The sequence below is a fragment of the Salvelinus fontinalis genome, chromosome 27, assembly GCF_029448725.1.
Source record: "Salvelinus fontinalis isolate EN_2023a chromosome 27, ASM2944872v1, whole genome shotgun sequence".
Lineage (NCBI taxonomy): Eukaryota > Metazoa > Chordata > Actinopteri > Salmoniformes > Salmonidae > Salvelinus > Salvelinus fontinalis.
In genome coordinates, this window is record NC_074691.1 from 20621594 (window position 1) to 20647156 (window position 25563).

Consider the following 25563-nt stretch of genomic DNA (forward strand, 5'->3'; position numbering starts at 1 on the left):
GTAAGTCCCAGGTATTCCATCCATGAAGTGTGTGCTGAGAGCAGCTGGGAGGACTATAAGTCCCAGGTATTCCATCCATGCAGTGTGTGCTGAGAGCAGCTGGGAGGACTATAAGTCCCAGGTATTCCATCCATGAAGTGTGTGCTGAGAGCAGCTGGGAGGACTTTAAGTCCCAGGTATTCCATCCATGCAGTGTGTGCTGAGAGCAACTGGGAGGACTATAAGTCCCAGGTAGTCCATCCATGAAGTGTGTGCTGAGAGCATCTGGGAGGACTATAAGTCCCAGGTAGTCCTTCCATGAAGTGTGTGCTGAGAGCAGCTGGGAGGACTATAAGTCCCAGGTATTCCATCCATGCAATGTGTGCTGAGAGCAGCTGGGAGGACTATAAGTCCCAGGTATTCCATCCATGCAGTGTGTGCTGAGAGCAGCTGGGAGGACTATAAGTCCCAGGCATTCCATCCATGCAGTGTGTGCTGAGAGCAGCTGGGAGGACTATAAGTCCCAGGTAGTCCATCCATGAAGTGTGTGCTGAGAGCAGCTGGGAGGACTATAAGCTGATTAAGTTTACATGAGGCTCCTGTGGAGCTCAGGTCTAAGGGTTAGGCCTGTGCAGGGTCAACCCTCTGTGGGCCTACAGCCCCCTGCTGGAGTTAATGGGAGCAGGGCTGGGGGACCGGGGGCCGGGGTTGTAGCGTGAGGGATGGAAATGTGTGTGATATTACTTGAAAGGAGACATGAGTGGAGACGAAGGGAGAGAAAGAGAAATGGATCTCTCAGAGATTGAGAGATAAGGAAAGAATGGGAGGAAAAGGAATGGAGAGAGAGAGACAGAGAGAGAGGGATATTCACATCTCCTTCTGAATGACACCGTCACAGCTCTCCTCTGAATAGAGAGGAGGTGGTGCACTGGGGAGACTATTGTTGAGGGAACCATGTCAGTAGGGAATTACCACTCCTACCACTGTGTCTCTGGGCCGCTCAGTGAAATGAAAAACATGCGAATCCCCCCTTTTTTCTCTTTTATCCTTTTTCACCCATGGTCTGAACATGGAAGGGGAGGGTCTCTCATTGGAGAAGTGGTGTCGTGGAGATTTGAAGGAAGAGGTTGAAGAGGAACGTGGATGGAGAGGGAGAGAAGTAGAGAAAAGAGTATATACGTATTATAAAAAAGAGAAAGGGAAGGAGGACAGAGACCGTGGTGTGCATACAGTGTGTGTACTGTATGAGGCAGGCCCAAGAAGCAGCAGCTGTAGCTCTTCTGATGGGTTCATGAAAACAGTGGCCAAGGCCTTTATGTGGAGACGAGGCCTCTGACCTTCCAGAACACGGACTGTCATTCACTGCCCTCGGCCAATAGAAACTCTTTGAGGAAGGGAACAGAGAGCTATCATTGGATGTTGATGTTCCTGCGATAGAGAAAGTTGGTTGTGTCCATGTTGTTGTGGCTTGCATGTAGAACCCTCTGTAGAAAAGGTTCTACATAGAACCCAAAAGGGCTCCACCTGGAACCAAAAGGGTTCTTCAAAGGTTTCTCCTATGGGAAAGCCAAAGAACCCTTTTAGATTCTAGATAGGACCTTTTTTTGTTGGCCTGGGATTGGGTTATCATTGACTCTCACAGTTGAGCTGTCTCCGTGATGGGAGCAGTATTCTAGCTGCCCTTTCTGACCATACCATATTGACCAGTGGTGATCGATGCCATTTAAGATGAGGGAACAATTATTTATTTTATGAGCATGGCCTTATTTCTATTAGCATATTTGATGACTTTCATTCATATTCCATTCACCCAGCTCAATGTAACATCGATAGGTTTAGGCTACTACATGATACTAAAATGTTCACTATACCTATCATGAGGTTGCTACAACCTAGACTATGAATGAATGTTTACAATGTACACTACCGTTCAAAATTTTGGGGTCACTTAGAAATGTCCTTGTTTCGAAAAGAAAATAACATTTTGGGTCCATTAAAATAACATCAAATTGATCAGAAATACAGTGTAGACATTATTAATGTTGTAAATGACTATTGTAGCTGGAAACGGCAGATTTTTTATGGAATATCTACATAGGCGTACAGAGGCACATTATCAGCAACCATCACTCCTGTGTTCCAATGGCACGTTGTGTTAGCTAATCCAAGTTTATAATTTTAAAAGGCCAATTGATCATTAGAAAACCCTTTTGTAATTATGTTAGCACAGCTGAAACTGTTGTTCTGATTAAAGAAGCAATAAAACTGTCCTTCTTTAGATTAGTTGAGTATCTGGAGCATCAGCATTTGTGGGTTCGATTACAGGCTCAAAATGTCCAGAAACAAAGGACTTTCTTCTGAAACTCGGCAGTCTTTTCTTGTTGTGAGAAATTAAGGCTATTCCATGCAAGAAATTGCCAAGAAACTGAAGATCTCGTACAACGCTATGTACTACTCCCTTCACAGAACAGTGCAAACTGGCTCTAACCAGAATAGAAAGAGGAGTGGGAGGCCCCGGTGCACAACTGAGCAAGAGGACAAGTACATTAGAGTGTCTAGATTGAGAAACAGACGCCTCACAAGTCCTCAACTGGCAACTTCATTAAATAGTACCCGCAAAACACCAGTCTCAACGTCAACAGTGAAGAGGCGACTCCGGGATGCTGGCCTTCTAGGCAGAGTTCCTCTGTCCTGTCAGTGTTCTTTTGCCCATCTTAATATTTTATTTTATTGGCCAGTCTGAGATATGGCTTTTTCTTTGCAACTCTGCTTAGAAGGCCAGCATCCCGGAGTCGCCTCTTCACTGTTGACGTTGAGACTGGTGTTTTGCGGGTACAATTTGTTGAAAACCGTTCAACTATTTTCTCTCTCTTTGAGTTACCTACCCACTACATTTTATGCACTGCAGTGCTAGCTAGCTGTAGCTTATGCTTTCGGTACTAGATTAATTATCTGATCATTTGATTGGGTGGAAAACATGTCAGTTCATGCTGCAAGAGCTCTGTTGGTGGATGTCCTCTGGAAGTTGTCATAATCACTGTGTAAGTTTATGGAAGTGGGTGAGAACCATGAGCCTCATAGGTTTTGTATTGAAGTAATTTTACCCAGAGAAGGACGGAAGCTAGCTGTCCTCCGGCTACACCATGGTGCTACCCAACAGAGTGCTGTTGAGGCTACTGTAGACCTTCATTGCAAAACTGTTTTTAATCAGTTATTTGGTGACGTGAATATATTTAATATAGTTTTATCTACAAATTATAACTTTTTTAATGTTTCACTCTGAGTCTCTACTGATATTGACATATTTTAGCCCTAAGAGTGTGGTCTTGTTAGCTGTATCAGTTGTGGGTTCGCTATCATGTCTCAGCTTTCTTCCCTGCAACAGTGACTCTGCTGTCAAGTTGTGAATCAGGTTGTGGTCACTCTGGTGGTCACTCTGTTTGTGCTGGCCTTACTGTGTGCTGCTGTCCCTACAGAACATGCTGTTTGAGATTGAGCAGAAGGTGGCCTCCCTGTCAGAGCTATCGGTCCACAGTGAGAGCCTGCTGCTGGAGGGGCGGGCGGGGACGCGCGGGGAGGCCGAGCAGCTCACCTTTAAACTCCACTCCCTTAAAGACAGCCTGGTGGAGCTGCAGAGGATGTTGCAGGACAAACAGGTCGACATCCAGGTGAGACACGATGCATCGTAGTGGTATGAGTGTTGGGCTGTTTTCTCAGTCTCTCTGTCTCGCTCTCTCACTTCTCTCTCTGTCCTCTTCTTTCCTGTCCTCACCTTTCCTATCGCTGTGTCTCTTTCTTTATATATCTCCTCTTTGTCCCTATCATTCACACTAATTTTACATTATTTTTTTCTTTCTCTATTTCTCACAGTGGGCTCTATTTTTACTGCGGGTATATGGGCACAGTAGCTGGCGCTGGCGCGAAAGGGCTGGGTTTTGATGAATCAATGAGTTGGAGGCTTAACCCCTCACTGGCCAATCAGAACCTGCTCCATGTGTAATGCTCTAGGTGTCGGGGTGTTTGTGGAATCAGACGCAGGAACAGCAGAGCTTCAATACGTTGAGTTTAATTCCCAACCCGTAAACCATAAATGTCCAAACCGGACTACTGGGTGTCAAATAAACACCTGTCTTCAAACATGAAGACAAAACCAGTACACAAACACGAACCACTCCCGAAATCCAAAGAAACAGACGAACAATCCCGCACAAAGAAGCAGACAGGCTGGCTGACTAATAAAGCCACCCTGATTGCCAATTCCCTCAAACCAGGTGATAACCATAAACACATAAGGAGGGGGAGGAAAAAGAGTCAGTAGCAGCTAGTAGGCCGGTGACGACGACCGCCGAGCGCCACCCGAACGGGAAGGAGAGCCTGCCTCGGTTGAAGTCGTGACACCATGGCTAAATATGTGGTTGCTTCAAGTTTTTTATGTATTGTGTTGCCTTCAACTCCAATTCGAATGTTAGTCTGCTATAGCCTAGTTTGTTAAATTGACTAAAGAAACAAAATAACAAAATGTAGCCCTTCCCATTTTTGCTAAATATGTTGAACATGTTTGCAGTCCACATTGTTCTAAGTAAGGCATGACTTCAGTATGGAGATATATTGTTAAACACAGCATTCAGACTGATATAGGGGCTAGGACTACTGTAAATTGCATTATGGCTATAATTCTAATCTAATTCTAATCAAAACGAATCAACAACTTGTTTTAGAAAGGCTATGTCTAAATAGAGTGACAGGCACCATAATCACTCCCCGTGGGCATATAATATTAAGGCAACTCAGACAATGCAGGGTTTTACACACATCCAAACTTTTCATAGAAGCTGGACAAAGATCCAATATAAAAGAGATTGTCCACTCACCATTATACTGCTCCCAAATATAATGTTTAAGAAACATAATGGAACCATCATACAGATTGTATTCACAATTCTCCAGAAACAGCAGACGGCTCCTAAATTCCACTGCATGCCAGTTGGATGTAATCATCATAAAGACAGGACGGTGAATCATTCTAAAACGTTTGGTTTTTAATCAAATTAAACAACAATATTTCAAAATAGCTTGGGGTCAGAAGCATGTTATCATAGAATGGACAGAATAATGTTATCATAGAATGGACAGAATAAAAAAGCCGTAGTTTTAGCCTATAGGCACGCCTAGGTAAGTACAAGGGTCACCAGCATCATCTCATCACTTGTTTCATGATGGGCACATGGGCGCATGTAGCTTACATGGAGTGGTTGTTATTGACGTCCAAACGGGAGCTGGCTAAAATGATGTAAGATTACACAATACATAGATAAAAGAAGGGGATGTCCGCTCACTGTTTTGCTGCTCCCAAACGTGATATTTTAATAAAGCTTTGGTGATTAAGATGTAGTTCAAAGCAGTCTCACGAATCAAACTCTTTATTGATAGGCTTGGATACTTTGCGAATCCATTGGGTAGGTCAAAAAAGCTATGTGCTTGGTTTTTAATCAAATGAAACCAAATGTTTTTTAATACTAGGGTTACCGGCACAAAAAGCACATCTCGTCTCTTGTTCCATGAGCATAAGGGCACTTTGTGTCATGGGTGGTTAGGTAACGCCTCCACTCACAAAATCCATGCCATTACCAACCTCTAAGACCTGCTTTTTGTTGGTCTTAAATCCCGATATGCGCTGCATGAAATTGTCACTTTTGCGCTTGTTTTCAAGGACACACCTCAAATATTGCCACCCCTCCCACCTCAGCGCAAGCAAGCTGATATTAGACTGGTAAATTGCTGAACCTGGCGTATGGGGTGGAAAATGCCAGAGAGACAATTTTTACATGCTGAAATCGCAAACTAACGTGCGTTTGGCACTTGCGCCGCCGTCGTAACAGACAAATTTAGCCCTCTCCCTCTCTCACACACAAACACAGTTGGACCATACACCTGCCTCTCTTATGTGTTGGTGTATTGTTGTGTTTTGTTGAAGTGTGTTGCGCATCTCCATCAATAGTTGTTTTGTGTGGACACAAAGGCTATGCTTCAGTCATAAAGGCCCACTGTCTCCCATCAAAACAGCAACTGCCTGTATGTCACACAAACAAAGAGCAAAGAGATGCCAACCTCTAATCCTAACCCAGAGATGCTCTGGAATCCTCTCTCTCTTGTCGTCATACTGACTCTAACACTGTTGTACATGGTATTCGGGCCTCTCACTCTGCTATGATATTGTCTTCAGTAGTAGTAGGTATGTTTACAAGCATGTAAGCACGGAGCTGCATTTCAAACAAATAGTTGGAATGCACCCTTTCAATATGTATTATGAAGAAATATGTCATCATTTTTTACCAAATAGTCTTAGAATATAATTTCCTTGAACAAGCTTTTAATCTCATAAAATATAATTTAAAGAGTAATCCATCCCTTTTAATCCGTTACTTGGAGAGTAATCCTAGTTGGAGTGTCTTTGTAATTCAATCTCACAAAACTGTGCATCAAAGTAACTGCATTTATCACTGTTTATATTCACTGTAACATCTCTCCTTTAACCCCTAACCTCTGACCTCTGCATGTGTCCCAGGGTTCATTGCAGGAGCAGGAGGACAGTGAGCCAGACTCCATCCTGTCCCAGAGTCCCAACATACAGGACTGGCTGTCCCAGGCCCGCTCCACACGCACACAACAGCACCATGACAACCTGCTACGACAGAGGGTAGGATATGACATAGCTCTTTCCTGTACATTTACTATACCGCTATACTGTACCATTACTCGACATATTTCCTTCCCTCTGGAGTGTGTACGGGTATAGTTATCTTAAGTGGAGTATGTATCTGTGTTGGAGAAGTAAATGTACTGTGGAGGTTATGGAGCTGTGTGTATTCATGCTCTATTATTTTATTGTGTAGGAGCTGGAGGAGCAGCTGGCAGAGCAGAGAAGGCTGCTGAAGTCTGTAGCCAGTGTAGGGGAGGAGATTCTCAGCCAACAGACCACACCCAATGGAGACAGGTACGTTTTACCTCACATGCACGCACGCACGCACGCACGCACGCACGCACACACACACACACACACACACACACACACACACACACACACACACACACACACACATTGTTTTCTCTCTCATTCTTGCACTGGTCTCTGTTTATCCCTTACTATTTCATTCACTCTCTCCCCCCTCTCTCTATAGTGAGGGAACGCCTGGTGTGTTGTTAGAGGCAGAGACCTTGACCCCTCATGACCAGATGAGACAGAGGTGGGAGAATCTGAGTAAAGACCAGAGCACCAAACTCCAGCTGTCTCTTAACTCCCTGGAGCAGGAGCAGCTCAGTCCGGTAAGCATGGCTTGGATATCTATTATCTTCGTATCTACAAAATTCCTTACCTGTCTAAGCACACCGGTCCACATAGCATCTAATGTTATTCAAATACCTACAGTACAAACCATATTCCAACCAAGTACAGTAACCAGCACAAACTTATGGTGTGAGATTACGTCAGTATCTGACAGTCCTGTTTCCCCTCTCCCCAGGTGCTCCACAGGTCATGTGTGTCCAGCCCAGGGGTGGTGTTCAGGAGGGAGGCGCTGGGACAAGACCCTTACTTCCCCAGGGCTCTGTTTGAGGGCTGCAGCCAGACTCTAGAGAGGCTAGTCCAAGAGGTAATACACGTACCAACTGGGTGTATATAACATGAGGATGGAAGTAATACAGTCAACCAGTAATATATAGGTTTCCTGGATGTGTACATGAAAACATGTATTGACTGTGATTCAGTGAGAATGCTTATTTCTGTGATGAATTAAGCCTCTCTGGTTAGATTAAAGTGTTAAAGATTAAAGTGTAACATTTATATAACTCCTATGTTGTGCGCCTACAGCCAGGAGGCGTTGCTGACAATAAGCAGGGCGTGCCCAGGGGTGTGTCGGTGCAGGAGGAGCTGTATGTGGCTGTGTCTGCAGCTTCGTCCTGGCTGGACAGTGCTGAGAACAACGTCCTCTCTGGTCCTGTGCTGCTGTCAGAGGACACTGAGACACAGCTCTCTAACCTGGAGGTAACCACGGGCAGAGGCAATCAAACAAATTACAGTTCTATTAACCAACCAGCTAATAGACTTTATGGAGCAATATTCCCCACACACATAATATGAGAACATTCAGAGAACATTCAGAGGACATTCCCTCTATACTGTATTATGAACTATATTACTGGGCTTTTGTCTGACCTCTTCTCCTTGTCCTCTTCCTCTGCAGGGCCTGAGTAAAGAGGTGAGGGAGGTGACAGGGGAGATGAGCAAGTGCAGGGAGCTGCTGGGAGGAGGAGGTGGAGCAGCAGGAGGAGGGAGGAGGCTGTATGGAGGGGAGGAGCAGGCCCTGATGGAAGACACTCTGGATGGGCTACAGGAGAGACTGGGCCTGCTGGACCAAACGCTGGAGCAACATTGTGACTGTATGAGAGACCGACTGCAGGAACACACCGGCTTCCAGGTAGCTACTGTGCATGTGTGTGTGTGTGTTTGTTTGTTTGTGCACGTGTGTGCGTGCGTGCGATATAAAGGCATGTCTACCATTCGTCATTGTCATCATTGCTAACCTTTGACCCCCATCTCTCCTGTCTCCTCTCCACCAGACGGAGCTGAGGCTGCTGTTCACAGCTCTCAGTGAGAGTAAACACCAGCTGCTGCAGAGGATGGCTGGAGCCATAGACAGGCCTGCACCCAAACAGATGGAGGTACAGTTATAGTAATACACACACACACACACACACACACACACACACACACACACACACACACACACACACACACACACACACACACACACACACACACACACACACACACACACACACACACGCACACATTTAACACAGTCCTTTTTCATGAACAGACATTATCCGAGGTGGAGGATGGTCTGAGGGAGTTTGAGCAGAGAGTAGCAGAGCTCAGGAGCAGAGCGGAGGGACTACAGCCTGACCAGATCTCCAACCAGGAGCTTCTCAAACTACAGGTAACAACACAACTCTGTCTCCTAATAACACTGTCATATAACCTATGTTTAATATATACTGTGTAATGAATGATGTATGATTAAAACAGTCAGGGGATGAATTGTCAAAGGTTAACAGGGGGGAAGGTACTGGTTGTGCAGGGGTGGTGAGGCGGTGCTGTGAATATGGGGGGTTTTGTTAACAAGGGAAGTGCCGTAGGCCCCCATCCCCCTCATATCAACTAACTACTGTCTGATATCTGACCCAGGATGTGTAGTGTATGTTTGATGCACTGTATTATCTGTAACCCATGTCTATAGGATGCCTACGAGGAGCTGGTGTTAATGGTAGGCTCCAGGCGTAGCAGTTTGAACCACAGCCTGTCTCTGAAGGCCCAGTACGAGAGTGCCCTGCATGACCTCACAGACCTGGTCGACACCGCACAGGACAAGATGGCCGCCGACCAGAAGATGACCGTGGGCTCTGTCATAGAAGTGCAGATACTCCTGGACAAGCACAAGGTCGGTCCTTCAAAAAGAGAGTTTGGTGATATTACACGTTAACAATAAATGTCCACACTCAAACATTATTGGGTGGGATGTCACATTGCCATATCAGGGTCCAGAACATACTAATAACGTCATGGTGTTCTTTAGTGTTGCTTATTTTTCAGGTCACAATGCATTTTTCCACTCTCAATTCATGACATTTGTCCAACCACATTTTGTCTTTCTCTCTCACCCTCCCACCCCTCCTCTCCCCAGGAGTTTTTCCAGGGTTTGGAGTGTCATATGATCCTGACCCAGACATTCTACAGTAAGGTGAGCGGCCTGGTGGTCCAGAGGGAGAGCCAGGTCCTGGAGGAGACCCTGGCCCTGGCCAACAACGTCCTCAAACAGGCTCACCGTAGAGGGGTCGAGCTGGAAGGAATACTGGAGGTAAGAGTGGGATGGTGGAAGCATACAGTACCTGGTTGCTACTTAGGGAAGCAAGAGGGGAATGGTTACTTGCTACTGAAGGAGGGATTGGGTAATTGGTTTGGTGGACTGGTTCGATGCTTTTTTTGTGGCTGGATGGATGTGGATGGATGGAAGAAGGAATGGAGTGGATTGATAGAAAGAAATTGAGAGAGAGAGTTAAAGGGATGTATGGGATAGATTGATCGACTGTGGAATAAATGAATGGTCAGGTTAACTGAGAGAGTGACTGATTTGTTTAATAATTTCCCCCTCTAGGTCAGTCATAGTAAATTAACAGACCGACAAATTGATGAAATGATGAATGGCAAAGTGATTGGATGAACAGTCTAATATTAACCCTTTCCCCTTCCCCTCTCTCTCGCTCTCTCTCTCTCTTTCTCTCTCTTGCTCTCTCTCTGTCTGTGTTGTCTGTCTGTTTTTTGTCTGTTGTCTGTCTGTTGTTTGTCCCAGTCGTGGAGCATGCTGGTGGAGGACTACCAGGCTCTGTACAGGCAGCTGGAGGCAGTAGAGTGTAGTATCCCTACGGTGGGCCTGGTGGAGGAGACAGAGGAGAGACTCAGCGACAGGATCACTCTCTACCAGGTACACAGCACACACCTCTCATCATACACACCTACTGATTGACCTGGCACAAGACCGATTATTTTAGCATGTTCCCTTGTTGCAATGGAAATCATTAAAAACGTAACTGAATTCAATGTATCTCCCCCAAGGATACACATACAGGTGTCCCCCAGGTATACATGTTTGTGTTGTCGTTGCACATGGCATTGAAACACCTTAGTATTGGGTACTGTGACTTACAGGTCATTGTTTTCTGATCCATACCTCTCACCTCTCACCTCTCCTCCTTCCCGTCTATAGCGTCTGAAGACCAGCCTGACAGAGCACCAGCCCCAGCTCTATCAGGTGATGGAAGAGGGGAAGAGGCTGCTGCTGTCTGTGTGTTGCTCAGACCTGGAGAACCAGCTCACCCAGCTAGGGGAACACTGGCTCTGCTCCACCACCAAGGTCAACAAGGAGCTGCACCGCTTTGATTCCACCCTCAAACACTGGAGCAGGTCAGAGGAGAGGGGAGGGGGAGAGGGAGAGGGGAGGTGGAAGAGAAGAGGGAAGAGGGGGAGAGGAGGAGAGTGGGTTTGGTTTAAAGTTATTGCGGGGTATTAGCCTGAATAAATACTGTATATCATATAAATTGTCATTGTGTTGTGTTTCTATGCTGTTTATGCTATTGCTAATTTTAACCATGTATGCCGACGGTGGAAGATACACTACAGTATGAGTCCAGACTAGCGAAGTACGTTTTTTAAATTGAATCGCAGAATTTAACATGAAACACTAATCCCCGAACTAAACATGAAACACTAATCCCAGAACTAAACACGAAACACTAATCCCAGAACTAAACACGAAACACTAATCCCAAGACTAAACACGAAACACTAATCCCAGAACTAAACATGAAACACTAATCCCAGAGCTCAACATGAAACACTAATCCCAGAACTAAACATGAAACACTAATCCCAGAACTAAACATGAAACACTAATCCCAGAACTAAACACGAAACACTAATCCCAAAACTAAACACGAAACACTAATCCCAAGACTAAACACGAAACACTAATCCCAGAACTAAACATGAAACACTAATCCCAGAACTAAACATGAAACACTCAAATCAAATGTATTTATATAGCCCTTCTTACATCAGCTGATATATCAAAGTGCTGTACAGAAACCCAGCCTAAAACCCCAAACAGCAAGCAATGCAGGGATAGAAGCACGGTGGCTAGGAAAAACTCCCTAGAAAGGCCAAAACCTAGGAAGAAACCTATAGAGGAACCAGGTTATGAGGGGTGGCCAGTCCTCTTCTGGCTGTGCCGGATGGAGATTATAACAGAACATGGCCAAGATGTTCAAATGTTCATAAATGACCAGCATGGTCAAATAATAATAATCACAGTAGTTGTCGAGGGTGCAACAAGTCAGCACCTTAGGAGTAAATGTCAGTTGGTTTTTCATAGCCAATCATTGAGAGTATCTCTACCGCTCCTGCTGTCTCTAGAGAGTTGAAAACAGCAGGTCTGGGACAGGTAGCACGTCCGGTGAACAGGTCAGTGTTCCATAGCCGCAGGCAGAACAGTTGAAACTGGAGCAGCAGCACGGCCAGGTGGACTGGCGACAGCAAGGAGTCATCATGCCAGGTAGTCCTGAGGCTTGGTCCTAGGGCTCAGGTCCCATGAGAGAGAGAAAGAAAGAAAGAGATAAAGAGAGAATTAGAGAGAGCATACTTAAATTCACACAGGACACCGGATAAGACAGGAGAAATACTCCAGATATAACAGACTGACCCTAGCCCCCTGACACATAAACTACTGCAGCATAAATACTGGAGGCTGAGACAGGAGGGGTCAGGAGACACTGTGGCCCCATCCGATGATACCCCCGGACAGGGCCAAACAGGCAGGATATAACCTCACCCACTTTGCCAAAGCACAGCCCCCACACCACTAGAGGGATATCTTCAACCACCAATTTACCCCCCTGGGATAAGGCCGAGTATAGCCCACAAAGATCTCCGCCACGGCACAACCCAAGGGGGGGCGCCAACCCAACCCCCAACACTAATCCCAGAGCTAAACATGAAACACTAATCCCAGAACTAAACATGAAACACTAATCCCAGAACTAAACATGAAACACTAATCCCAAACTAAACATGAAACACTAATCCCAGAACTAAACATGAAACACTAATCCCAGAGCTAAACATTTGCTTCTGTTATATCATGTGACCTTACAGGTACCAGAGTGAGTCAGCAGAGTTGAGTCAGTGGTTGCGGTCAGCTCTGGACCGTCTGGAGTTCTGGACCACACAGTCTGTGACCGTACCTCAGGAGCTGGAGACAGTCAGAGACCACCTGTATGCCTTCCTGGTGAGTGAGACTGAGAGACCTCAAGTTACACCAGATAGATAGGTCTACACATATCCCAGAGAAATGTATTTATACATGTATGCTGTAGATAGAACAAGCTTTTTCTTGGTCACGTCAGCTGACCAAGAAAACCTCTGGGTCCTATGTGCAGTCGTGTTCTTTCCACCATCATGTGCAATGATCTAACAAAAGGAATGAAAGCTCACCTCCCCCTCACTCTCTCTTTCTCTCCCCCTGTAGGAGTTCTATAAGGAGGTGGATGCTAAGTCGTCTCTGCGCTCCTCAGTGCTGAGTACAGGCAACCAGCTGCTGCGGCTGAAGAGGGTGGACACGGCTGGTCTGAGATCAGCTCTGGCCCAGGTGGACACCCAGTGGGCTGAGCTCTTCACACGCATCCCAGTGGTACAGGAAAAACTACACCAGGTATGGGATCAGTCTAAAGTTTGTTAACTTGCTGCCATTGTTTAGCTTAATATGTAGAGTAACACATTTTGTAACTAATTCATAAGTTAGGGATGTTATAACTAAAGAAATGCCTCCTGCTGTGGTGTCTGTGGTGTCAGTCCACTGAGAACTGGGAAATGGAGAGATGCAGTTTGTAACATGACTTTGCCTTGTGTTTGTGCCTGCAGCTGCAGATGGAGAAGCTGGCGTCGCGTCACGCCATCACAGAGCTGATGAGCTGGATCTCTCTCATGGAGAACGTGATAGCGGAGGACCAGCAGAGGATCATGGGAGCAGTGGGGTCAGAGGTTGTTCAGGACTACCTACAGAAGTACAAGGTAAGATAGTGTAGTAGAGGTACTCCTCTCAGAGACATTGCTAAAACAAATTAGAGCATCATTGTAATGATTTAAATGAGTGTTGTGACAATTTCACTCTGTCTCTGTCTCTCTACTTTATTATCGTCCATCCTTTTTCTGTCTCTGCTGTCCCTCTCTCCCATTACTCAATGTATCCTGTCTCTATACTTTCCCACATCTACCCTCTCTCTCTCCCTTCCATCTCTCTCTTGCTCCCTCTTATCTCTCTCTCCCATCTTTCTTTCTCTCTCTCTCTCTCCCTCCCATCTCTCTCTCCCCCACCCTCCTCTATCTCCCTCCCATCTCTTTCTCTCTCTCGCCTATTCCCCTGTCTGTCTCTCCAGGGGTTCAGTATTGACCTGACATGTAAACAGCTGACGGTGGACTTCGTCAACCAGTCAGTGCTCCAGATCAGTAGTCAAGATGTGGAGGGGAAGCGCAGCGACAAGACCGACTTCGCCGAGCGCCTGGGAGCCATGAACCGCCGCTGGCAGATACTGCAAGGCCTCATCACTGAGAAGGTAGCTACCCCCCCCCCATTGGCCTGGAGGAATGATGTTTCTGAAAGCCCCCCCCACACCTTTTGGATAGAAGTCATCAGTAACTGTTTGATAGCCCCACTTTTTGATAGCCAGAACAACAAGATTTAGGTGAAAGACAAGTCAACGATCTACGCACTGATCTCCCAAGTTCATGCTTTGACTTTCAGACATTGATGGCAGTTGTTGTTCTTGTTGTGTGACATGTTGCTGTGTGTGTACCCCAGATCCAGCTGTTGGAAGGCCTGTTGGAGGGCTGGATGGAGCATGAGAATGGTGTTCAGGCCCTGAAGACCTGGTTGACCCTGCAAGAAGACAAACTGAAGAAGAGACACAGGATAGATGACGTAGCATCGGTGCAGAATGCACTCAAAGACTGTCAGGTAGGGACATAGATACAGCATTACCACCATTCACAATTTCCCATTAAACCTACAAGCAAATATTCTCTTCACAGTAAGTTTTCTAACCTCAGATCAGTTCTAATTCATCTATAATATTTGTTTTCTTATGTTGTTTATCTTTCTATTCCCTCTTTCTCTTGCTCAGGAGTTGGAAGAGTTAGTGAAGGAGAAAGAGAAGGATTTAGAGAAAGCTGAAGAGAGAGGGAGCGGACTCATCCAGGAAAAGAGGGGGCAGGCCTGCTCTGTTGTTATGGAGACCCTTAAAGGGTTGAACCAGTCCTGGGCCAACCTGGACAATATGGTGGGTTTATAGACAATTCTCCAGACTGATACCATGACACTCACACAATTAATCTGACAGATTTTGTTTACATTTTAGGAACAGTTTCACCGCCTAGAGTACCATATCCAAATCTAACCTCAATTCAGACAGAAAACACCAAGTATTTGTTTAACCATTTATTAGAAAGTCAATTACAATACTTTAGGTCTTGGCGGTAGACTCTGCAGCTTCGGGGTAGCTCACTGCACGGTGTAGCTTTACCAATCCACCCTATTGGGAAAAGAGCAGAGCCAAACAGGTGGAGGCTGGCGTGGTGGTGGGCTAGCAGAAAGCAGACAACGCATAGCGAATTACATCATCAGCATGGCAGCAAAGAAACACCAGTGCATAGTTGCTATCAGCTGATGTAAACACTCAGGTTTCCTGTCTGAACTGGCTTCACTATATTATAATCCCATTTAACTCCCATGGCTTTCAGAGAATCCCTGACAATAGTGAAAAAACTAAATGTCGAACATAATGTCCTCTCTCTCCGGCCCTCCAGATTGGTCAGATGAAGGTGAGTCTGCGGTCAGTGCTGGAGCAGTGGACTCTGTACCGCCGTGCTGCTGAGGAGATCAACGGTTACCTGATGGAGGGGAGGTACTCCGTGTCCCGGCTACACCTGCTCACAGGCTCCCTGGAGGCTGTACAGCAACAGGTGGAAAGCCTGGAGGTGAGACAACCCGAAACACAACTAAAATACAACCAAAACACAAATAAAATACAATCAAAACACAACTAAAATACAACAAAACACAACAAAAATACAACCTCAGCACACCCTGAGGTTGGAATAACATGGGAAACATTTTGAATAAAAAAATTGAAGAAAAATTCCTATGCAGAATGAAGACAAGATTGTCATAGGAAGGCAAGAGCTCAAGATTGAAGTTAAATTGAGATTGTTGAATTGTCATGTTATAGCATTACAACATTTAGCCTGATAACTTGTTTGTAGAGAGTGAACAGATTCTCTGTATTTTATCTTTGTCATTGACCCGGCGCTATGTACCTGTTCAGAACCTGCAGGAGGAGTTAGACAAGCAGGAGAGCAGTCTGAGGAAGTTTGGCTCTGTCACACATCAGCTGCTGGCAGAGTGCCACCCGTCTGTGGCAGACACACTGGACGGAGCCCTCCGGGACGTCAACATCAGGTGGGCATTGAAGAAGGGCTGCAGGGTAATGGAGATTTGGATCCCCATTAGCTGTACAAGTTGCAACAGCTAATCTTCCTGGGGCCCACTGTGAGCTAGGAGTCTGGAATGTTATCACTCAGCATACACGGTTGGCTTATCTTAGAACAGTCTGTGACACTTGATGCAAGTGCAACACTATTTTCGGTTCGGTGTCATAACTGCTCCCAGTTCAGATCCTAACTTATTATCTTCCTCTGTCTCAGGTGGAACGGTCTGCTGGAGCAGATCTCAGAACAGTTGAGGAGCAGCAAGGCTCTGCTGGGTCTGTGGCAGCGCTACACAGAGCTGTATGACCAGAGTGTCTCTGCTGTACACAAACAGGAGGAGAGGGCCGACAGGCTGCTCAAGAGTGCCACCGACAGAGACGTCACGGAAGAGGAAAGCAACGCATGGATTAGAGACTGCAGCGTAAGCAATGAATGCACCTAAATGACGTACACTGAGTGTACAAAACATTAGGAATGCCTTTTATTTCTATGACAGACTGACCAGGTGAATCCAGGTGAAAGTTATGATGCCTTATTGATGTCACTTGTTAAATCCACTTCAATCAGTGGAGATGAATGGAAGGAGGCAGGTTAAAGAAGGATGTTTAAGCGTTGAGACATTTGAAACATGGATTTTGTATTTGGGTCATTCAGAGGGTGAATCAGCAAGACAAAAATTAGAGACGATCTGCCACACAGCAGTTTTCCTTATATATACATTACAGTTTTGAAAGCCTAGCTTTTAGTGAAGAATGCAGCCCTGCTCTCATGTGAATAAGCATAGAAACTGCCTGTCAGCGTGGTTTCAGAGAAGTACCGAAGCCCCTAGCCCTTCGGTAGGTGGCCAAATTACACCCAGTGTGTCTGAATACAGACCCAGCGCACCATGACAAAAGACCTTTCAGACTGTTAGGCCAAAGTGCCGCACAGGCCTAACAGGGTGAGGGAGGCTGGCAGGGCTGGTGATAAACAGTACAGTAGAGCCAAAACGGTTTATTTTCAGTGTTTAAATTATAGAAAGTCCACAGTGAAGATGTAGAAATGGGTTTCAGTTGCCAAGCATGGAGGACAGTAATAGTAACTTGTCTTTCAGAGGAGAAAAGCCCTCTATTGTTTAGTGATGCTATTCATTTTTGCCCTCTGACCTTACTCTTACAGAACCAAGTTCACAGTATTTTGTCCTCCAATTCCAATCCTCATAGCTGCGTTGTTGTTGTTGTTGTGTAGGAGTTGCTGGGTGCCCAGGCAACAGTACAACAGTCCCTACTACAGCTGCAGCAGCTGGGGGAACAGCTGAAGACTCAGGTTGACGCCTCCTCCATGGCAGCCCTCCAATCAGACTGCCTGTCACTCACACATCGCCTAGCAACGCTGGAGCACGCCCTGCACAGGCAGCAGGAAGTACTGCAGGTGGATCATCCGTGCTACAGCGTCACAAGCACACAGTAGAGCAGTGTACACACGTACACATGTCCAAACACCCTTCATGTACAATATATACAGTACATTCATACTTTTGTACCCCCTCTATTTCTCCCTCTCTAGTGTGGAGCTGACGACTGTGAGCGTTTTAAAGAGCAGTTGGACTCTCTGACCTGTCAGGCTGAGGAGGCTGAAGAGGTTCTAAGGGAGTCCGACCCAGTCGGAACACCGGAACTCACTGTCATACAGGAGCGCATGGAAAAACTCATGGTAAACATGTCTGACAACTGAGCTGAACCTCTGTTGAATCCTTGATAACACTATTGCTTCAATTGCTTCTATATTGCCTCTATTGTAAATTCAGAACATCTCTCAAATCCCTTCCTCCCTCTCCAGAGCCAGATGTGTAAGTTGAGCAGCCATTCTCCTGATCTAGAGCGTGTGAATGAGCTGGCCTACAGACTGCCCCTGAACGACAGAGAGATCAAACGCCTCCAGAGCCTCAACAGAGCCTGGACCTCCCACTCCGCACACCTGACTGAGAGATTCAGGTAGCTTCATTAACGTCTTCACATACAGAACAATAGTTACACATGCATTGCACTTATCAAGCCATTCCTATCTCATTGTGTGTTACCCTAAATTACAAATGAAATGATGTAGGTTGAAAAACAAGAACTCCATGTTGCATGTTCATTATGTTGTTATTGTTCCACAGGATGGATAAAGGTGTTACAATCTGTTGTGTGACTCTGTGCTATCTCGTGTCTCCCTCCTCAGTAAGCTGCAGGCGGTGTTGCTGCAGCAGCAGAGCTTCCTGCAGAAGTGTGAGGACTGGATGGACTTCCTGTCCCATACGGAACAAAAGCTGGCCTCTGAGACCTCTGGGAACTACCACAGCCTGCTGGAGCAGCAGAGAGACCACGAGGTGAGGATAGGAGGAGGCAGGGAGGTGAGAGGAGTGGGGTGGGGGGGGGTCAGGAGAGAGGTTAGGTGCAGGGGGGTATGGGCTTGTAAGCTGTTTCTCTGTACCTGTATGTTGATCTCTGTAAATGTTTCTGTATAGTTGTTCCAGACAGAAATGTTCAGCAGGCAGCAGATTCTCTACTCCATCATCAGTGACGGCCATCGAGTGCTGGACCAGGGACAGGTGGACGACAGGTAAGGAACACACACACAAACACACACACACACATAATGGTTTATTTGGGGTAAATCTCTCTCTCTTTCCTGCAGGGATGACTTCAGCCTGAAACTGGCTCTGCTGGGTAACCAATGGCAGGGTGTTGTGAGGCGGGCCCAGCAAAGGAGAGGGATAATTGACAGCCTGGTCCGCCAATGGCAGCGCTACAGGGAGATGGCGGAGAAGCTGCGGCGATGGCTACAGGAAGTGTCTCGCGACCCGGAAGTGCATCAACAAGGAGAGGCGGTGGCCTTACAGGAGTCCAGGACCATGTTAGACCAGATACAGGTGGGTGGAATAGACATACGTCTCCTCTATGTGGTATATTGTGACCTGTAACTGTCATAAAGCTTCAATAAAAGTTATAAGCATTTCAGTGTTCACACAATGTTTTTGCATTGCTGAGGTTTAACAATGTAGTCAGTGTAATAACACATAGACTGGACAATAAATATAAATTCCGTATAATTTCATTATATATTTCCCACAATAAAGACTGACAGTAAACCGAAACCTTCTCCCCCTAGTTGAGGGAGCGTGTGCTCCAGAGGCAGCAGGGTGGCTACATCCTGGCGGTGGAGGCGGGGCGGAGCCTGCTCCTGTCAGCTGACGCCAGGGAGGAGTCAGCCCTGCAGACGGAGCTGATGGACATGCAGGAGTGCTGGAGACATGCCAACGTCCGATTGGACGAACAGAAGAGAGAGCTGCTAAGCTTGCTCAAGGTCTGTCATTCCACAACCAACACACAACCAAAGCACAACCACCACACAACCAAACCATAAGCACCACACAACCAACACACAACCAAACCACAACCAACACACAACTCAACCACAACCCAACCACAACCAACCCATAGCCAACACTCAACCAACCCACAATCAACACACATCCTACATTCAACCAACACACAATCAACCCACAACAAACACACAACCAACACACAACCAACATACCTAGTTATAATGGCCATTGAATTGTTAGAACAGGTTTTTGATGTACCAATAGCTTGGCATCAGGTCTATGAACTGACATATAAAACAACAATTGATACATCAATCTGTTTGCTTCAATTTAAGCTATATAAAATACTTGCTACAAAAAGAATGCTTAATATATGGCGCATTGAACAGTCAGCATTGAGCTGCCTGCCACAAGGAATTTTGTTTTTTCTCTGGGACTGTCCATCGGTGGCTCGATTTTGGAGTTAGTTCCAGGAATGGTTGTTAAGTCATAATATCGGGGTTCAGATGGACCTGCAAACTGTATTGTTAAGCGATCTGAAAAACCACCATCAGTCAATGGGAAATATCATTATACTCTTGGGTAAAGTATTTCTTTTTAGGGCAATATTGGTAGAAATTTTGGAGGGATGTATTGCAAAAGTATATAGCAAAATGGCATTATACTGGGAACGATTGGTTCATCTGTGGACATCGGACTGTTGGAATAAAATGAATGGTGGATTTGGCGCTGTGGGTGAAAATCCAGCACTTGAAGAAAGAGGAAGTTAGGATTCAATTATATATATATTACCTTTTTTAGCAGGGAGTCACCATCGAGACCAGTGTCTCTTTTTTAAGGGAGCCCTGCATATACAATTTCATAGAACAAAAAAATTGTATACACTATAAAACAAGTAAAATACAGCACAACGCAAATTGCACAGACAAACATAAATATGTACAAAACACTAAACACAATCAACTAAAACAAACTCATTCTTCGTTGTCGCAGGGTGAGTACATCTGACAATGTGCTCTCCCGTCCATTAGACATTTTGTCTGCAGGAACTCGCTCTTTTTTACTCGGTCCACTTGTCCAAGTACTGATGCATTTGTGGCATGATGTGAACAGTACGAATTTGTGTCACTACCAAAGTCTAATGGTTTTAAATGACTGTTTTGTATTGTCTGGAAACTCACTTGTAGAATTCGCTTGCAGTAGGTCTCTTAAAAAAGAGAAGCCGTGCAGGGTTTTTAAACAGAGGTGCCTAGTTATTCTTCTGTTGTTGATATCAGGTAACGTGCAGCCTAACCCTGGCCCTGATATGCAATGTCTCCAAACCCCCTCTGATTTTAAATCTACATCTGGTTTTGGTATTTTTAATTTAAATGTATGCAGCCTGTTGTCAAAAATTGATGGGGTTAGGATTTGGGCTAAATCCACTGATGCTGATGTAATTGTGTTTTCTGAAACCTGGCTCAGCAAGTCTGTTTTTGATAAGGATATTTGTATAAGTGGTTACAATGTTTATCGCACTGATCGGGTTAAGAAAGGTGGGGTGTGTGGCTATATATGTCAAATCTAAATTCCATGTAAGTTTGGCAAAGTCTGTAACTATTTGTAAACAGTTGGAATTTCTTGCTTTGAATATTGAGGTTTCAAAGGGCCTCTCTATAACTGTGATTGGCTGTTATAGACCCCCCTCTGCTCTCGGTGATGCATTTTCTTCTTTGACGCACCTTATGTCTAAACTTCTTTACAGTGAAATGATCTTGATTGGTGATCTCAACTGGTGTTGGTTAAAGCTGGTGTCTGATGATTTAAAAATGTTTTGTATTTCTATGAATCTTACCCAGTTGATTAACTCACCCACTCGTCCAAATCTTAAATGCCCAGATAAATCTACCCTGATTGATTTGATATCGACAAATGTTCTACATAAATATTCTGCGGTTGGTGTTTTTTGTAATGATTTAAGTGACCATTGTGCTGTTGTTGCTGTTAGAAATACTAAGGTTCCTAAGACAAACCCACGCTTTATTCGTAAGAGAAATTTGAAGTGTTTTAATGAGCAGGCTTTCTTTCTTTCATGATTTGTTTTATTTTGACTGGAGCAAGATTGAGCTTATCCCTGATGTGGAAACTGCCTGGATATTCTTTCATTATGTTTTTTTCCAAATAGTAAACAAACATGCCCCATTCCGCAGGTTCAGGGTTAAAGGGCGGGATAATCCATGGTTTTCTTCTGAGCTGTTTTGTATTATTCACGACCGTAATCTAGCCTGGGCTAAAGCAAGGAAATCTTGTTCTGATGCTGATTGGCTTATTTTTAGGCAGTTACGAAACAAGTGTTCTTTTCTTGTCAGGAAGGCCAAGTCTGAATATTTTATGTCTGTTACCACTGATAACCTAAATGACCCTAGAAAGTTTTGGAATGCTATTAAGTCTATGTCTGATAACAGTCATGTTAATGAATTACCGTCATGTGTTTTGAAGGACTCTGTTGCTATATATGACAAAACTGAAATGGTGAATTGTTTCAATGAGCACTTTGTATCATCTGGTAGGCTGTTTGATTCATGTGTCCTCTGTCTCTGTACAACCCTGTGTGGATGAACCAGTGTCCTCTGTCTCTGTACAACCCTGTGTGGCTGAACCAGTGAGAGCTGGTCAAACTTTTAGCTTTTTGCCATTCTCAGTGCAGGTGGTACATAAAGCCCTGAAATCTTTAGAACAAAGAAAGCCTGCAGGTCCTGATCTTTTGGATCCCTGCTTTTTAAATCTGGCAGCTGATTTCATAGCTGAACCACTTACATATCTGTTCAATCTAACCCTGGAATGTAATGAAATTCCAAAGATCTGGAAATCAGCATTTGTCCTTCCACTTTTAAAAGGGGGAGATCCAACTCTTTTAAATAATTATAGGCCAATCTCAAAGCTGTCACCCCTGGTGACACTTGAAACACTTGAAACCTTTGTAAGTGAACAGCTAAAAGAGTTGTTATTTACTAACTCTATTTTATCAATGTACCAATCGGGCTCCAGGAAGAAGCATAGCACAATTACAACAGCCATGAAGGTTTTAAATGATATCACTGAAGCCCTTGACAAAAAATAGCACTGTCTCACTTTTTATTGATCTCTCTAAGGCTTTTGATACAGTTGATCATGCTATACTAAGGCAGAGATTGTTGAGTGTAGGTCTTTTGGAGCATGCAGTTGCATGGTTTGCTAACTATCTGTCTGATAGAACTCAGTGCACTCAATTTGATGGGCTTATGTCTGTTAAATTGTCTGTCCTTAATGGTGTGCCCCAAGGCTCTGTACTTGGTCCTCTCTTATTCACTATTTCTATAAATGATTTAGACAAAAATTTCCAAAATGCACAACTTAATGATACTGTTATTTACTGTTGTGCCTCGTCTCTTACAAAAGCTTTCCAGAACTTGCAAACTGCTTTTTATACTGTTCAACATACCTTGTGTCAATTGAAGCTTATCCTCAATACTGACAAAACTTAACTAATGGTGTTTTCTAATGTAAGAAATAGACCTATGAACCTTACACCTATTACTACCTGTCAGGGCAAGGAGATTGAGGTTGTAACCTCATATAAATATCTTGGAATTCTAATTGATGACGGCCTCTCTTTTAAATTGCATATTCAACAACTTACAAAACAACTGAAGCTGAAATTGGGATTTTATTTTAGGAATAAGGCCTGTTTTTCTTTTGAAGCCAGAAGGAGGCTAGTATCAGCTACATTTATGCCTTTACTAGACTATGGGGATATTTTGGGGATATTTTATAGGAATATATGAATGCTTCCGCTCAGTGTTTGAGATCAATTGACACTCTTTACCATGGCACTTTGAGATTTATTTTAAACTGCAAAACCCTTACGCACCACTGCACTTTGTATACCAGGGTTGGCTGGCCTTCTCTAGTCACTCGTAGGCTCAGTCACTGGTATACATTTATTTACAAAGCCATTTTGGGTTTACTACCTTTTTATTTGGGCATTTTTATTGTTCAGAAATGTGGTGGATACTCTCTTCGTTCGCTGGACTTTAACCTGCTAACTGTTCCAAATGTCCGAACTGAATTTGGTAAAAGGGCTTTTATGTACTCTGCGCCATCGTCTTGGAACACCTTACAAAATACTTTTAAACTGAAAGAACTTGTCCCGATTGGTGTTTTTAAATCACTGATGAAGGATTTTGAGGCTGATTCCCTGACCTGTCAATGTTTTTAATTTGCTGTTTTTGATTTTGTTATACTCTTGTGAATTCAATGGCTTTTACTAGATTACTTGTAGTTTTTCATGTTGTCTGTCTGTAATTTTTGTAATGACTTGGTGCTGCCTATCTTGGCCAGGACGCTCTTGAAAAAGAGATTTTAAATCTCAATGAGCCCTTCCTGGTTAAATAAAGGTTAAATAAAAATAAATTAAATTAAATTATAACATTCCTCTGTCCACTCTCTAAACCAAAGGAGTCTCCAGAGTTAACCAACCCTGTTTGATAACTTGTAATTATAAATCTTAATATCGAAGTTAGGTAAGTCGGAAACTTGTGGAGCAGGGCTTTGTAAACAAAAATAGAGTAATGATGCGATCTACGTGACTTCAAAGGGGACAAGACAACCTTTTGGTAAAGAATACAGTGATGAGTAATAAAACTCTATCCTGTGATAAAACGAAAAGCTCAATGAAAAACAGCATCCAGGGGTTTAAGAGTAGAGGCAGCTTTGATAAATAGTATCACTGTTATCAAGAAAAGGTAGAATGGTTGACTGCACAATATTCTTCCTGCTGACTGGAGAGAGACAAGATTTGTTTCTGTAAAAAAAAGCCCACTTTAAATCTTAATTTGTTAACAAGCTCATTCGTATGTTTTAGGGTAATGGGACTGTAGCCTTGTTGCAGCCAGGTCAGTAGTCGGGGTAATGGGGCTGAAGCCTTGTCACAGCCAGGTCAGTAGTCGGGGTAATGGGGCTGAAGCCTTGTCACAGCCAGGTCAGTAGTCGGGGTAATGGGACTGTAGCCTTGTCACAGCCAGGTCAGTAGTCGGGGTAATGGGACTGTAGCCTTGTCACAGCCAGGTCAGTAGTCGGGGTAATGGGACTGTAGCCATGTCACAGCCAGGTCAGTAGTCAGGGTAATGGGACTGTAGCCTTGTCACAGCCAGGTCAGTAGTCGGGGTAATGGGACTGTAGCCTTGTCACAGCCAGGTCAGTAGTCGGGGTAATGGGACTGTAGCCTTGTCACAGCCAGGTCAGTAGTCGGGGTAATGGGACTGTAGCCTTGTCACAGCCAGGTCAGTAGTCGGGGTAATGGGACTGTAGCCTTGTCACAGCCAGGTCAGTAGTCGGGGTAATGGGACTGTAGCCTTGTCACAGCCAGGTCAGTAGTCGGGGTAATGGGACTGTAGCCTTGTCACAGCCAGGTCAGTAGTCGGGGTAATGGGACTGTAGCCATGTCACAGCCAGGTCAGTAGTCGGGGTAATGGGACTGTAGCCATGTCACAGCCAGGTCAGTAGTCAGGGTAAGTGCTACCAAATAATATAATCTGCATGTACAATGAACTGAAATATAAACGGAACATGTCAAGTGTTGGTCCAATGTTTAATGAGCTGAAATAAAATGTTTATTTCATGTGCACAAATGTTTTTACATCTCTGTTAGTGAGCATATATCATTTGCCAAGATAATCCATCCACTTGACAGGTGTGGCATATCAAGAAGTTGATTAAACAGCATGATCATTACACAGGTGCACTTTCTGCTGGGGACAATAAAAGGCCACTCTAAAATATGCGGTTTTGTCACACAACACTATGCCACAGATGTCTCAAGTTTTGAGGGAGTGTGCAATTGGCATGCTGACTGCAGGAATGTCCACCAGCGCTGTTGCCAGATAATTGACTGTTAATTTCTCTACCTTAAACCACCTCCAATGTCATTTTTTTAAACATTTGGTAGTATGTCCAACTGGCCTCACAACCGAACACAATATGTAACCACGCCAGCCCAGGACCTCCACATCCAGCTTCTTCACCTGCAGGATCGTCTGAGACCAGCCACCTGGACAGCTGATAAAAC

At 44.7% G+C, this 25563-nt stretch overlaps 1 protein-coding gene across 10 annotated transcripts in view; it reads left to right on the forward strand.

Moving 5' to 3' along the window:
• syne1a (spectrin repeat containing, nuclear envelope 1a) overlaps positions 1-25563 on the forward strand; it is a 202944-nt gene that overhangs the window by 137247 nt on the left and 40134 nt on the right. For all 10 annotated transcript variants that reach the window (XM_055885241.1, XM_055885242.1, XM_055885240.1 and 7 more), the window contains 29 exons: positions 3456-3647; positions 6545-6676; positions 6873-6973; positions 7158-7302; positions 7500-7628; positions 7847-8020; positions 8220-8453; positions 8596-8697; positions 8856-8975; positions 9276-9476; positions 9720-9893; positions 10386-10517; positions 10800-10996; positions 12743-12875; positions 13116-13298; positions 13508-13657; positions 14023-14199; positions 14445-14600; positions 14767-14922; positions 15449-15619; positions 15967-16100; positions 16346-16550; positions 17357-17539; positions 17675-17821; positions 17948-18102; positions 18332-18479; positions 18618-18712; positions 18788-19022; positions 19262-19456. In XM_055885241.1, the coding sequence (XP_055741216.1) occupies positions 3456-3647; positions 6545-6676; positions 6873-6973; positions 7158-7302; positions 7500-7628; positions 7847-8020; positions 8220-8453; positions 8596-8697; positions 8856-8975; positions 9276-9476; positions 9720-9893; positions 10386-10517; positions 10800-10996; positions 12743-12875; positions 13116-13298; positions 13508-13657; positions 14023-14199; positions 14445-14600; positions 14767-14922; positions 15449-15619; positions 15967-16100; positions 16346-16550; positions 17357-17539; positions 17675-17821; positions 17948-18102; positions 18332-18479; positions 18618-18712; positions 18788-19022; positions 19262-19456 (4656 nt within the window). The remainder of the gene's footprint in view (positions 1-3455; positions 3648-6544; positions 6677-6872; positions 6974-7157; positions 7303-7499; positions 7629-7846; positions 8021-8219; positions 8454-8595; positions 8698-8855; positions 8976-9275; positions 9477-9719; positions 9894-10385; positions 10518-10799; positions 10997-12742; positions 12876-13115; positions 13299-13507; positions 13658-14022; positions 14200-14444; positions 14601-14766; positions 14923-15448; positions 15620-15966; positions 16101-16345; positions 16551-17356; positions 17540-17674; positions 17822-17947; positions 18103-18331; positions 18480-18617; positions 18713-18787; positions 19023-19261; positions 19457-25563) is intronic.